Raw genomic sequence first — 14,252 nt, 5'->3', positions numbered from 1 at the left:
TACCGTTGATTTTTAAAAAAGGTTTTTTGCCGAGTTTGTTGCCCATTTTTTCCATATAACGTATGAGCAAAATCTATTTTCATATGAAAGAACTTGCCAACACCATTAGCAAAAAGTTTAAAATTTTGATGAAAATTTGTTGAACTATGACAAATTTTTGTATAATATGTGAAAATTGTATCTACATAGTTTTTGTTATAGAATATGCTATATTTTTTCAAAAAGGTAATTAATTTAAAGTAAAGAAAAGTTAAGCCGCCAATACTGATCTTGATGATGGGGCGCTATTCAAGTGTGACACGGGATCACAAATTTTTGTTTATTTTTTTTTATGTCCCTATCCAATTTCTATGTAAAATTGCTCGTTCTATAGATACGTTTTCGGGATATTTTGAATTCACGGTGAATTCAGGAAGAAATTATGATTAATCGCAAATATCTCATGATCCAATTGAACAATCTGAAATGTGGCAGATAAACCATTAACACATGACTTTTCGATAGGCCTGATAGTTTCTGAGAAATTAATAAATCTTTCGAGATTTTTTTTTTGTGGTGAAAAAAAGAAAAAATTCAAACTTTAACAGGAAAAGAATTCAAAAAATTACATATTTTGTTCTGTTAGAAAAAAAATCAAGCTACTTATGAAGAAAATCAATGGATAAATAAAAAAGGAATTAGTATTCAAATAAAAATGCGCAAGGATTTTTTATATGAAATAAGAGCACGAAAGAGTCCACATGGCGTATGAGTAACAATGCAATATCGATAGCTTATCCACAGAAAAAAATTTACTTGATTGTGCGAATCAGCGAGCAATTCCACATAGGAATTGGATAGTGGTATCCAGTGTACATTTTTGCAGTAAACTAGTGTAATTTGTCTTTACATGTCAGAAGGTTACTCATACGCCCCGACGCATAGGGGCGCAAATGCGAAAGTTACCATTCAAAAAGGCCTACAGCCAATAATTCTTAACGGATTTTCATTTTTTTTAGTTGAAAGGTAATTTTGAAGAGGAAGATATGTATATAGGGCAACTTTTTAAATTTTTATTTATTTATATGTATTCAATTTTTTAGTGCAAAGTGCATTAAAAGTAGCAATTTTGAAGAAAATCGATTCTCCTTTCTTGTTACATAAACTTTTACTTTACTTTTTTAAAAATTTTGTACATATAAACTGATAAGGTAAATATTGAATTAGTACACCTTAGAAGAAAATACGCAATACGTAATCTCGAGTTTTAAAATTATAAACAAAAGGTCTAGGATCAAGCCGATGCTTAATCGTATTTCTAAATACCTTCGAAAATATATTAATAATGTGGGTGTTAGACATTCATAAAAAATAAAAAATACTTCATAAATCGAAAGTTTGTTTCAAAAGCCCACTTCATAGAGCTCTTGAAATCTATTTTATTTTTTGATGAATGGGGCCATTAGAGTTTTTGGAGGGAGTAACAACACAAAATACTATAAAGGCGCAGTGAAACACGCCGGGTATTCGCTAGTAAACAAAAACAAATTTATTATCTTTCAATTACAAAACAACAACAAATTGAAAACCCGTATTACAAAACTTATATGTCCAACTTTGCAGGCTGTAGACCTTTTTGAATAGCAAATTTCGCTTTTGCGCCACTGTGCGACGCATGTGCGACTTTTGGCTTAAAAGACTGCCGTTTGTCAGGGCGTATGAGTTACCTGTTGGCGTGTAAATAGAAATTGCCTAGTGTTCGAAGCGCAGTGTAATTACGCAGTCCAATTTTAACTTTTCACCACTGACACTGAAACATCTACTGCGATTTTTTCTTTTATTTGACTTCCGTTGCTTTCGGGCTTTTTTATGTATGCTACGGACCATGTGAACCCGTTTCTATAAATCTTTTTTATCGGAAATGTGATACCCCAGGGGTGGTCCCATACTAATTTGATTTAGTTCCGATCGTAAAGAAACAAACAGTACTTCTAAATTTTTTATATGTGCTATATATTTTTTCTTTATTTTGGTATTCAAAATTCAATGTAATTATAAAACACTTCTGCTTCTTGTTTTATTTATTTTCCAATCAATATTTGGCTAACTAAATGAAGATATTTTTACAAATCATTCAGGAAATCTTTTAATGTACATTCTTGTTCATTTTAACAGTCATAAAATTATTTTCTCATATGTGCGAGTATTTGTCATTTTCTTTGTAGCGAAATTATAAGTAGAAGTAACCCCAAAAACATTTACTACGAAAGAAATATTTGCAAATTCTTTTCAACGACTAAAAAAGTGAATGCAGTCTAACTTAGCAAATGCCGCTACAAATTATTGCTAAATAATTGTGAGTTTAGCTAAAAAAATTAATAAATTTTTTACTGCCTATGCTACGGCTTCACCCATTCACCTTCATTACATTGTAAATTATGAACATGCTTTTGAACCAAACGCCTAACCTGGAATGAACAGCTATTTCACTAGTCTGCAAAAACTCTACAAAAACCACCATGCTGATTAATGTAAATGCATATAAAATATATTTATAACAATTCTGCAACGTTTCGTCAAGCTGAAAGAAAAATGTATTCATGTAGTATCCGATTTCAGTGCATTTAACTTTATCGAACTCTGCATTATGACTTCATTCATACACTTGCCAAACGTAGTAGTCGTGCCATTATTTACGCCATCCCACTACACCCAAATCGCCACTTCGCAAACAATCGAGTCGAATTATAAAATTGCAACTGTTGCACTGTTACTTATGTACGTCCTTGTCACATGCTACACGCCACATGCCCCACGCCACACGACACAGCCCGAAGTCACGTTACGCTGCTGAGCGCCTGCCTCGTACCACAATCACCAGCTGCTCTGCTGCGCCTCACTTACATTCGTCACTCATTCGCCTTTGCAGCAGCGCAACAATTGCAACTCGTTTAATGCGCAATAATTGTGTTGAACTCGTTTTTCCTTTTTTTTTTTTGTACGTACTTTTAAGCCTCTGCTTTGCGCGCAAAGTCAATTGTCCAAATGCTTTTATTGTTGTTGTTGTTGTTAAATAAATTTTAAGCCATAGCTCACTAATACACATTTTTTAAAACGAATTTTCTTTCTCTTTCTTTTTTTCGGTTACTTTAACGCAAATAAATCAAACAACAACAAACCACAACACAAAAAATAATTTTATGTAAAAACACAAAAAATATATAAAAAATTACAAAAAAAAATTGCAAACTGATATCCGCGCTCGCCGCTTTTAAACTCACACATCGTTAAAAAAAAAAAATAAACAAAACTAAAAACAGGACATTACGAGCAGCGATATACCGCCGGTGCCGCCAACGCCTGTGCACAGCGCCACCGCCGCCACCGACGACGTCATCATCAGCAACAGCAACAGTTGCCAGCGGCAAGGTCAACTGCAGCTACAGAAGCAACCGCTATTGCTACAGAGCCATAAGCAGCCTCCTCCGGCTCAGCTGTTGCTTATTGAACAAAACCAACAGCAGCCGCTACCGAAACAAAAACAGCCACAATCGTGCAAAGCAACATATTACAACAACACCCCCAATACCACCAACACCACCACCACCACCACACCCACCACTCCCGCCGCACCCACTAAAACAGTCCCACACTCACCATTTTACCCAACGAAATCCATTAGCACACCCCTCTCCGACGGCTATAACCCACTTGCCATCGTCGCCACCGCCACTACACCCACAACTACAGCTAATTCACCAGCAGCTACAGCGCCACTATCATTGCGCCAACAAAATCAAAAAGTTATCACAAGATCACAATCATCTAAAGTTATACAGGAGTTGCAGCAGTTACATAGCAACAACAACAACAACAATATAAACCACTATCCATATCCTCAGCAGCAGCAACAGCAGCAACAGCAACAGCAACAGCAACACTCATCTATCCATCAACTAAAGCAACAGCAATCGTTGCCCGCCACCCTACATCCACCGCCAACGGTCAACGGTAACGGTAACGGTCATCATCCGCCGCCTAGCAAGTCCGTTTCGATACTCGTCTACAAAACATTGAATACGGTCTTCAAGAGCAGTCGTAAGATCATTGTGCGCGTTTGTGAGGTAGCTAGCGCAAAGAAGTCTTTCACCATGTTCAAATTCAATAAGGCAGCTGCGCAAAATCGCGCTGAAAATCGTGCGAACGCCTGCACCGGGCACGATCAGTTCGTGCGACCGCCAGTGCCCGAGAAGTGAGTGTGAAAGTGTAAACATTGTTTTCAAGTGTATATTTCTGGCGTTCAAAATGGACAGTGGCGGGAAGTGCAAATTGGCGATAGATGTGAAAGCATAGAGGCCAAGTGAAAACTTTTGAGTTGATGCGAAAACTATATTTGTTCTTCTGAAAGATTGCTATGGACTAGGCAAGGTGAGTGATGTGAAAGCTTCTGAAAGTCGTTCAAAAGCTCTCTGAAAAATATGAAAACGATTTTCAGACACCTTTTTTTCAGCACTATTTTGTCTTGGATCAGGCGTCCATCGCACAAATTCTATGCTGAATACAAATTTCTTACGCTATACTTTTCGTAGTTGTAATAAGTATCGGCTACATACCAACCTAGGCCACTGACAATCAGATAAAGCTTTTAAACGATTCAACTTTACAGTACCCGATTGGTAGAACAAAAATTTTTGTTTCCGGTATAATCAACCTTAGATAGATGATAGTTGATTAAAGTACTGCGGCCAGTAGGTCTCTTGTGCCCTCAGCTGCTCACAACACCTCAACTAGCCCTAGTGACTCTAGAAATTTCTGAATAAATCCGTCTATAAATATTCTATGCTGCTCTCCCTTCTACGTGCAATTGCCTCACATTGAAGAAGCAGGTGTAATTGAGTGTCTTTGGCAGCGTCACAAATGCGTCTTAGGTCACTAGACCAGAATTAGAATCCTCTCCAGGCTGTATCCTGAGAGCAGGCTGACGTTATCTCTATTTAATATATTAATTGGTTCTATTGAACTGTCGACACCAAGACCAACTGAGAATACAAAATTTTTTCGGTTCTACAAATCTAGTTAAAGATCCTTCGCGCGTCAACTGGTCTGCGGCCTCCTTGTATTCGATCCCACAGTAGTTAGTATTTAGATAGTGCCCGGATGGCTGCTTCGCTATCTGAAAATATAACTAAAAAGTCGGTATTTTAATTATTTTCTATGTCTATTTCGGCGCAGGTTAATATGCTATTTAATACTTTAACCTGCCCAAGGGAGTTAAAAGTTTGATACCCGGTTTGTAAGTTCCTGATCTGTCCTTCATGCTGGACGCATCTTTATAGCAATGAACGTATTTGAATCAACGGCAGGGTACCCGTTTGCCCAATTTTCACGATTAGGAATTTTCACTAGGAATTTTCTGCCACAGCAGTTCCATGCCTTACGAACACATAATTATGTAACATATATGCCTAAAAATATGCAACATCAGCATAAAACCAGTACTTCGCTTAACGCATTCAAGTAGCGCAACTTTCTAATGCATATTTTAATATTTCGTATTGCATACTTTTAGGGGCAGCAGCTGCTACTCGATGCATATTTTTAGTCCTTTGTCTTACATTGTCTAAGAAGCTTTCACATACTGAACCTAAACGATCTTCCCACCACTGTCCATATGCAAAGTTATAACGTAAACAACTTCAAATTTTTTTTTTAATTACTAAACCTCCTTCTTAAAATGCTTACCTTTTGACAACGTAATAAAACCTCGAAATTATCTTAAAACAACAACAAACTGTATTACACTCAACAACTCAACCGCGCGCTATCACAAATAAATTACAATCGCAGGAAAGTTAAACACATAATGAAGAAATTACACAAACAAAATGGACTGAAACGTTCTAATTCAGCGATCGAATTTGACGTATCCGCACTGACAGCCGCCAATCGTCGACACATCTACAGCAGGTAAGTCCTTCTAGCTGACAAATGTACAATGTATGTGTATGTACCCAAAAAAAAATCTGTTTAATTTATTTTTTCACACACCAAATGTGCAACAATTTGATTTTTATTTATTTCCATACAAATAAGTGATGATTGAAAAAAATATCACTGCCTCCAATTAATAGCGCATACTTTTTGATAAAAAAAAAAAAAAAATATGTTAACCCATACTTAAATTACCTAACATTTCTTTCAACAAACCACAATTCGAAAAATTTCTGTTTGAAATTGATCTTCTAATTTTATTATATGTATTTTCTTTATTCTGTTCTTTTTTCTTACTTTCTTTCTTTCTTTCGTTTCATTTCATTCGATGCAAAACAAACAAACAAACCAAAAAAAAAAAACGTTTTCTTGCAGCAATCGATCAGCCAGTTCGGAACAAGATAATTCAGATCAATCCGAGCACTCGGAAAAATCACCATTGGTTAGCGCGAGGTTAGACAATCTAGCTAGGCTATTTTTTAGCAAATCGATGCCAGCGGAAACCGGAAGTAGAGATACCATAGATTCTGTGCTAACAACAAGGTTGCCACTACTTTCTTTTTACTTTCTACCTTTACTTTTACAAAAACGAAAACCATCTTGATTTCAACAACAAGCAATTGATGCAGTTCTTTCCAAAATAACCCACTGTATTTGCTATGTAAAAGCTTTCGATAACTTACATATATTTCTTTATTAAAAAATTGAGCAGTAAAAACGTATTGCTAAAGTATTGCTAAAACTAACTAAAAAATAAGTTAAACGAAACTTTTGATTGTCTATATTTCTTAAAGTTTTTAACTAAATATCTATATACTAATTAAATGTTAACACAGATGAGGTGAAGGTTTTTCTTGTCATATATATATATGTAAATGTCTATGAAAATAACTTGATGTATTATACTTATTGGTATTTTAGGTGACTTTTCATAGCATTTAACACCTAAACGAATACAAAAAAAAAACATAGTTTTACATCGTTTCTTTTTTGTTTTATTGCACACCTTGCACTCATCATGAACTAATTAATAGCGCTGCTACTTATTTTTGCTTCCATAGATGTCTGCATAAGTACGTGTGATATATTTTGTATGTGTATGGCACTTGCATGTTTTTTTTTCAAGTTATGCTTTCAATGTCCTTTCGCACAAACGCTTTTTATACATTTTTCTCATTTACTTGCCTATACACTATATAACTATCCATGTATGTACATAACTATTCGACGCGTATATGACATATGATACACATACGTACATAGTATACATATATTTATGGAAATAAGATAATTCCATTTACAAATTGAATATCGGCAAACAAAATGCAAGTTTTAATACTTTTGCGATGAATAAATAAAATTATTTGGGGTAAGTAATTTGAAAATAATCTAAGCACCTAAATACATACATAAGTATGTATGGACGAGAATATGTCTGTGTTCGTATGGAACAGTAGCTTATGTCGGAAGGCTGGATTTAGTATAATGCGGCATTCGCAGCATATGAGTGCAAGTGGCTCACTGGCGCCGAGAAATAGTTCGGATACTAGCAAGTCAATATTCTTATGTCGTTTAAGGAATAAAGGGAATGCCGCATTATACTAAAGCCAGCTTCCCGACATACATAAGCTACTATTCCATACGAACACAGATGTAATGGGAAAGTTTGAAAAGTTAGTTCAAAAACTTAAGCGAATTAAAAGCAGCTAGGTTACCTCTTTGTTGTATAAACAACTGCTATATACATATGTGTATGTATACATACGTACGCATACTTAATATAAAACTTAGCACTCTTCAGCTTAATGTGAACGTAGCAGATGTCTTTTGTTTTATTTAGTATTTTAATAATAAATTACTTTATTCGAACGCAGAACATCGTACACCTGGCTAAAACAACTGTCTTCCTGTTCATCTGAATACGAAGAATGCGTTTAAATGAACTCTTGAGTGTCAAAATTGTTGGTCTTCTAAAAAGTGGACATAAATTTTAGCTGAACATATTTTTGCTAATTAAAAGCGGCGATTTAACTTTTGACCATTTACAAACTAGGTCTTAATGTTTGGTCTTATAAAAACGGCACATAACTTGTTGGTGATTTTAATACTGGATATAAATTTTTGGTTGTATAAAAACTGGGCATCATTTTTGATCATAAAGATACTGGACATAATTTCTTGATCATATAGAAACTGGACATTATTTATAGCTCATTTAAAAACTAGACAAATTTTTCGTCGTTTAAAAAGTATACCTACATTTTTGGTCATTTAAAATCTGGACATAACTTTTTAGGCCTATAAACATCGGACAAAATTTCTTGGTTTATTACTAGTTTCTATATGTATGTACATTTTTGAACATACAAATACCGCACATCAAAAGTATATACATATATACTGTACACTAATTTTTGATCGAATAAAATCAGGACATTGGTCATTTAAAATATTGACTTACTTTTTTAAGCAGAAAAAAATTTATTTTAAAAGTTTACATGCATTTTTGGTAATTTAAAAACTGGACATAATTTTTTGATCATTACTAAAAACTAGACAAAATGTTTGGCTTAATAAAAACTGAGCATAAGTATGAAATTGACGATGACAATTCGATTTTTTTATTTCCCCTTGAAAGGTTGTTTGTTCTCCGGAATAATTATTTTCTTGTCATTTGTTACGTTTCCCACCCCTTTGCATTTTGGGTGACTTGTCACGCTCGGTACTTATCGTATCAACGTCATGGAAGAGAGCGCCATCTTTGATGCCTGTCCTACATATATACTACACATTGCTTACATTCGTTCTATCGTGCCGAGGGTAGCTAGCTAGCGCTGTCGGCCCACTTTCTCGTTCTGTTAATTCTTGCCAGAGATAGTTTTACAGCGCAGATCTGGCAACTGTGTTTGAACTCACTTGAAATTTCCTTCCTGTATCTCGAAAGACTAATTGAGATATCTGGTAGCGAGGTCTAGGCATTGTTCTGTTTGTTTTTATCAATAAATCTTCTAAATTTAAATTTAAAAAAAAAATAAGCAAAAAACGGGAAAAAATATATTAAAAAGGGACTTAAATAAAACCACTTTCCGCAAATTAAATGATATTGAAAAAAAAAATCTTTTTAGAACAATAAAAAAATTAGAATAAAATTTAATTAAAAAATAATAATTAAGTAGAAAATATCAAATGAGTTCCTAAAAATTAAATGAAGCTAAAAAGATATTTAAAAAAACTTAAAATGAAATAAAGCTAAAATAACTCCGAAAATTAAATGAAATTAAAAAATATATATATTTTTCTTTTTAGAATAGTAAAATCTAACAATTGAAAGAAAATTTATTTAAAAACAGGAAAAAAATCAAATAAGTTTCTAGAAAATAAATGATGTCAAAAAATTAAATGAATAAAAAAAAATCTTATTAAAACAATAAAATCTAAGAGCTTTATTCATTAAAAATAAAATAGGTTTAAAGAGCTTTATAAAGTGGCTTTTTCGTACAATTTTTCGACTCATAAAGCAGTTAAAGTCTTCTTTATTTTTCATGAATTTGGGTGAAAGTAAAAAAGAAAATATTAGATCTAAAAAAATAAAGTAAGTTTCCAAACATTAAAAAAATCTAAAAAATATATATGTATGTAATTTCTTCTTTTTAAAACAACAAAATCTAGCAATTAAAAGAAAATTAAAAAGAAATTAAGTAAAAAAGAAAGAAATATTTTCCTAAAATTTAAATGAAATTAAAAAATAAATAAAAAATAAACCAAGTTTCTGAAAACTAAATGGAATTAAAAAAATGTTTTTTGTCTTTTTAGAACAAAAAAAAAAGTAAAAGACAATTAAACGAAAAATAAATAAATTAAACAAGCAAAAATGAAATTAAAATATAACAAAAGTTAAATGAAGTTAAAAATATATTAGAAAACATAAAATGAAATAAAAGTTAAAAGCTTTCCGAAAATTAAATGAAATTAAAAGAAATATATATCTTTTTCTTTTTTGGAATAAAATCTAAAAACTAAAAGAAAATTAAATAAAAAAATAAAATAAGTTCCAAAAATTTAAATTTAATTAAAAAATAAATATGAAAACAAAATCAAAATTTACATTAAATAAACAAAAACCTTTGTTTTTACAAATAAAATCTTAAAATACAAGAAAATTAAAAAGGACAGAAAATTGCATTACATAACTTCCAGAAATGGAATTAAATTAAAAGAATATACATATATTTCTCTCGAATGGGCTCACTCGGCCATGGCGACTGTTGGCGAACCGATGACGGCTATATGTACATACATCTCCGTTTGGAGCATGCTCTAGTGCTTTCTGTCAAAAGAGCTTTACATAATGAAAGTTGGCAAGGGAGCTTTTTACTGTAAGATTTTCGTGCCAGACTGTCTGATAAAAGTCTAACAAAATACATGCAATTATCTTAGCCATAATTGCACTGTTAAAGCATAAATAGACGGCAGTGTTGATCCGGATCAACTCGGGAATTAACTGCAGTTGATCCGGATTAAGTCCGAGTTAATCCGGATCAACGCTGCCGTTTGTTTAAGCTTTTAGGGTGGTTTATATTATCTAGAACATCTATATAGTATCTATCAACTTAATTCGAATAGAAGACCATTGAATTGAATGAAAAATGAAGTGAAATTAAACTTAGATATGTCTACTCAACTGAATAGGCGCGCTGAATATATTAGTCGTAAGCTCAACCCTAAAATAATTTTATTTTGAACTTTGAGCTCACAACCTCGCAAACGATCTCATATACATAACTACATCTATATAAATTAACTTGTTAAGCACGTCATATACATACACACATACAACCTAAGCTGCTTATGTCATCATCGCTTGGCAATCATAAGGATACCATGCTTAACTACAAAAACAATTAATCACTCTATTCTAAATCCCCGGCTACGTATAGACTCTCAAATAGTAAATATGTATGTATAAGTTAAGCAAGGTGCGCCTGAATATAATTTGCACATCCATATGTATAAGCATACGTTATGTACGTAACCTTGTGCTCAGCTGATTAAGTTAAGTGACACTTTGACCAGTTTTGGCCATATTGCTTTTGTGTGTTAAAAGTTTTTAATTTTTTATAAAAGTTCAGCATATTACCTAGCCAGCACATCATAAATACACATTTCAAACTTCGTACGAAATTTATAAAAATTTAACAAAATTTAACAATTACACCCAAAAATTTTAAACTTTTTTAATAAAAGTTTTTAGCAAAATTTTAGGTATTCAGTTTTATAGCCCATTAAATTCTAGTAGATTCAAGTGCAAAATTCAAGACGCTAGAAAATCGCGTTGATTTTTAATAATTTTTTTGGCTGGCGGTGCTGAGCATTTTCTCCCGTATGTATAAAGTATGCACGACAACTACTTTTATATGGAGGAATTGGCCTAGCACCGTTAGCAACAAAAAATAAAATTATAAAAATCAACGCGAATTTCTAGCCTACTAAAATTAAATGGGCTATAAAACTGCATACCCAAAACTTTTCTAAAATTTTTAATAAAAAGTTTAAAGTTTTTTAGTTGTATTGTTAAAGTTTGTTAAATTTTTATAATATTTGTACGAAATTTGAAATGTGGATTTAAGGTGGACGTTATGTAATGTGCTCGACTTTTATAAAAAAAAATTATAAACATTAAATTAAAACAAGAAAAATAGCCAAAACTTGTCAAAATGTCACTTAACTTAATCAGCTGACCACAAGTGTACATACTTTTATACATACGAGTACATATATATTTATTTACACACCAAAGATATCATGGCACACCTGGCCACCATTACAGTTGGCATTTGGCAAGGCACACTAACATCAAGAGCTCTGCTCTCCGTTACGTTTTAGTATACATATGTACTAGAACACAACGCACAGCTCAGCATAGCACAGCACAACAAAAGCTCGTACGCGTACCAGTATTTGATAAGATCGAGCACGCCATGGTATTAAAATTTGATTTTATTATTCCGTAAGCGGATGAATGTATGTAACGGGTGATTTTTTAAGAGCTTGATACCTTTTTTTTTAAAAAAAACGCATAAAATTTGCAAAATCTCATCGGTTCTTTATTTGAAACGTTAGATTGGTCCATGACATTTACTTTTTGAAGATAATTTCATTTAAATGTTGACCGCGGCTGCGTCTTAGGTGGTCCATTCGGAAAGTCCAATTTTGGGCAACTTTTTCGAGCATTTCGGCCGGAATAGCCCGAATTTCTTCGGAAATGTTGTCTTCCAAAGCTGGAATAGTTGCTGGCTTATTTCTGTAGACTTTAGACTTGACGTAGCCCCACAAAAAATAGTCTAAAGGCGTCAAATCGCATGATCTTGGTGGCCAACTTACCGGTCCATTTCTTGAGATGAATTGTTCTCCGAAGTTTTCCCTCAAAATGGCCATAGAATCGCGAGCTGTGTGGCATGTAGCGCCATCTTGTTGAAACCACATGTCAACCAAGTTCAGTTCTTCCATTTTTGGCAACAAAAAGTTTGTTAGCATCGAACGATAGCGATCGCCATTCACCGTAACGTTGCGTCCAACAGCATCTTTGAAAAAAAATACGGTCCAATGATTCCACCAGCGTACAAACCACACCAAACAGTGCATTTTTCGGGATGCATGGGCAGTTCTTGAACGGCTTCTGGTTGCTCTTCACTCCAAATGCGGCAATTTTGCTTATTTACGAAGCCATTCAACCAGAAATGAGCCTCATCGCTGAACAAAATTTAAAGCGCGAAACACATTTCGAACCGAACACTGATTTTGGTAATAAAATTCAATGATTTGCAAGCGTTGCTCGTTAGTAAGTCTATTCATGATGAAATGTCAAAGCATACTGAGCATCTTTCTCTTTGACACCATGTCTGAAATCCCACGTGATCTGTCAAATACTAATGCATGAAAATCCTAACCTCAAAAAAATCACCCGTTAGATGAGAGCAGATAGCAGCAGAAGAATAGTAGCATAGCAGATATCCAGTGAAAGTGTATATGCGTAATATAGGATTGACATTTGCACTTTAAGTAGATAAGTGCGGGGGGTTGTGCGTGAGATGAGTGCGTATTTGTGTGCATGTGTGCTGCGAGGCGAGTTACTTCAATAAGCCAGACACAAATAAAAAATTTTAACACGTGATTGCACAAATAGAATTTTAAACAAAATTAGTTAAATATTTAATTGGTAAAATAAGTAAATATTTCATCATAAAAATTTTCGCATTTCAAATTTCTTTATACAAATTGCTGTTTCCAGTACAGAAGTAGAATTATAATTTTAATTTAGTTGGCAAACATACTTTTCAATCTCTAAGTTCGTTGGAATCCTCCTATTTCATCAGGTCCATCCATTGCAGCTGAGGAACTTAAATAAATGTAGTGAGTTTTTGTCCTTTGCCGAATTCCTTTAATGATGTGCTTCCATTTTTACTCAGATATTATACATAATTTCGCCCGACAGAGTGCGATGAGTGGCAAAGGAAGAGTCTTGGAGTTATAAATCGTTCTGCTATCCCTTTTCTCGCGATGGTGTCTGCCACTATCTTCCTAGGATTCTCTTGTAACTCGGTACCTAAATAAAGTAATCCCGTCTCTTGGTTACGTAAAGTTTAAGTAATTGATTGCAGTCCCATATCGGCTTTGAGGTGGTAGATGTGTTTTTTTGCCGTCGCATCTTATGCATATTACTTCAACTTTGTCCTGCCCCAAGCAAGTTAATATAAATTTTGTAATACACAAGGTCCCAAAGCCATTGCCACTGGGTGAGTCTTTCCGGAAAAATTAGAGTCTCTGTAACCACAGTAGGTTAATCTTCAAACGCCCCGAGAGCCGATGTTGTTCCCATTACACAATTGATGACTACGTAGTTCAGTAGTTGAAATTTTCAGAACCTGGTGTACTTCACCTCTGCATAGGTTTGCAAATCTTTTGATATATTTCAACCTTTAGTTAAGTTCGATGCATCCATTTCATTTAGAAAATGATTACGACGGTCCTTTTTGGTTTACATTTACGACATTTTAAGCGTATCAGTTAGCATTTGATATCAGCTTGCATTGAGTTCTGAAGGACGGGTTGGAGACCCCAATGTCAGCCACATAGCCTTGAATACCGGAGCCTTTCCCCTAAGAAGGCAAAGTAGCACTCAACTACGAGAGATAATTTCATCATGTGGGCAGGCTTTCGTAGCTAAGTTAGGGTCTAACTCACACTTCAAAACGGACGGTTATCTGGAACAGGTATGTTTTTTT

The 14,252-nt window shown here is 33.8% G+C and overlaps 1 protein-coding gene across 1 annotated transcript in view; it reads left to right on the top strand.

The window, feature by feature from the left end:
• Nucleotides 1-14,252, top strand: part of LOC118740634 — a 136,430-nt gene that overhangs the window by 38,442 nt on the left and 83,736 nt on the right. Inside the window, 3 exon segments of the mRNA XM_036472237.1 lie at nucleotides 3,300-4,231; nucleotides 5,827-5,946; nucleotides 6,346-6,513. Of these exon segments, the coding sequence (XP_036328130.1) occupies nucleotides 3,300-4,231; nucleotides 5,827-5,946; nucleotides 6,346-6,513 (1,220 nt within the window).

The sequence above is a fragment of the Rhagoletis pomonella genome, unplaced genomic scaffold (genome assembly GCF_013731165.1).
Source record: "Rhagoletis pomonella isolate Grant_MI unplaced genomic scaffold, Rhpom_1.0 Rhpom_scaffold_00006, whole genome shotgun sequence".
In the NCBI taxonomy this organism is placed as follows: Eukaryota; Metazoa; Arthropoda; class Insecta; order Diptera; family Tephritidae; genus Rhagoletis; species Rhagoletis pomonella.
Note: the sequence above shows the minus strand (reverse complement) of the source record. Positions and strands in the feature narration are given on the sequence as shown.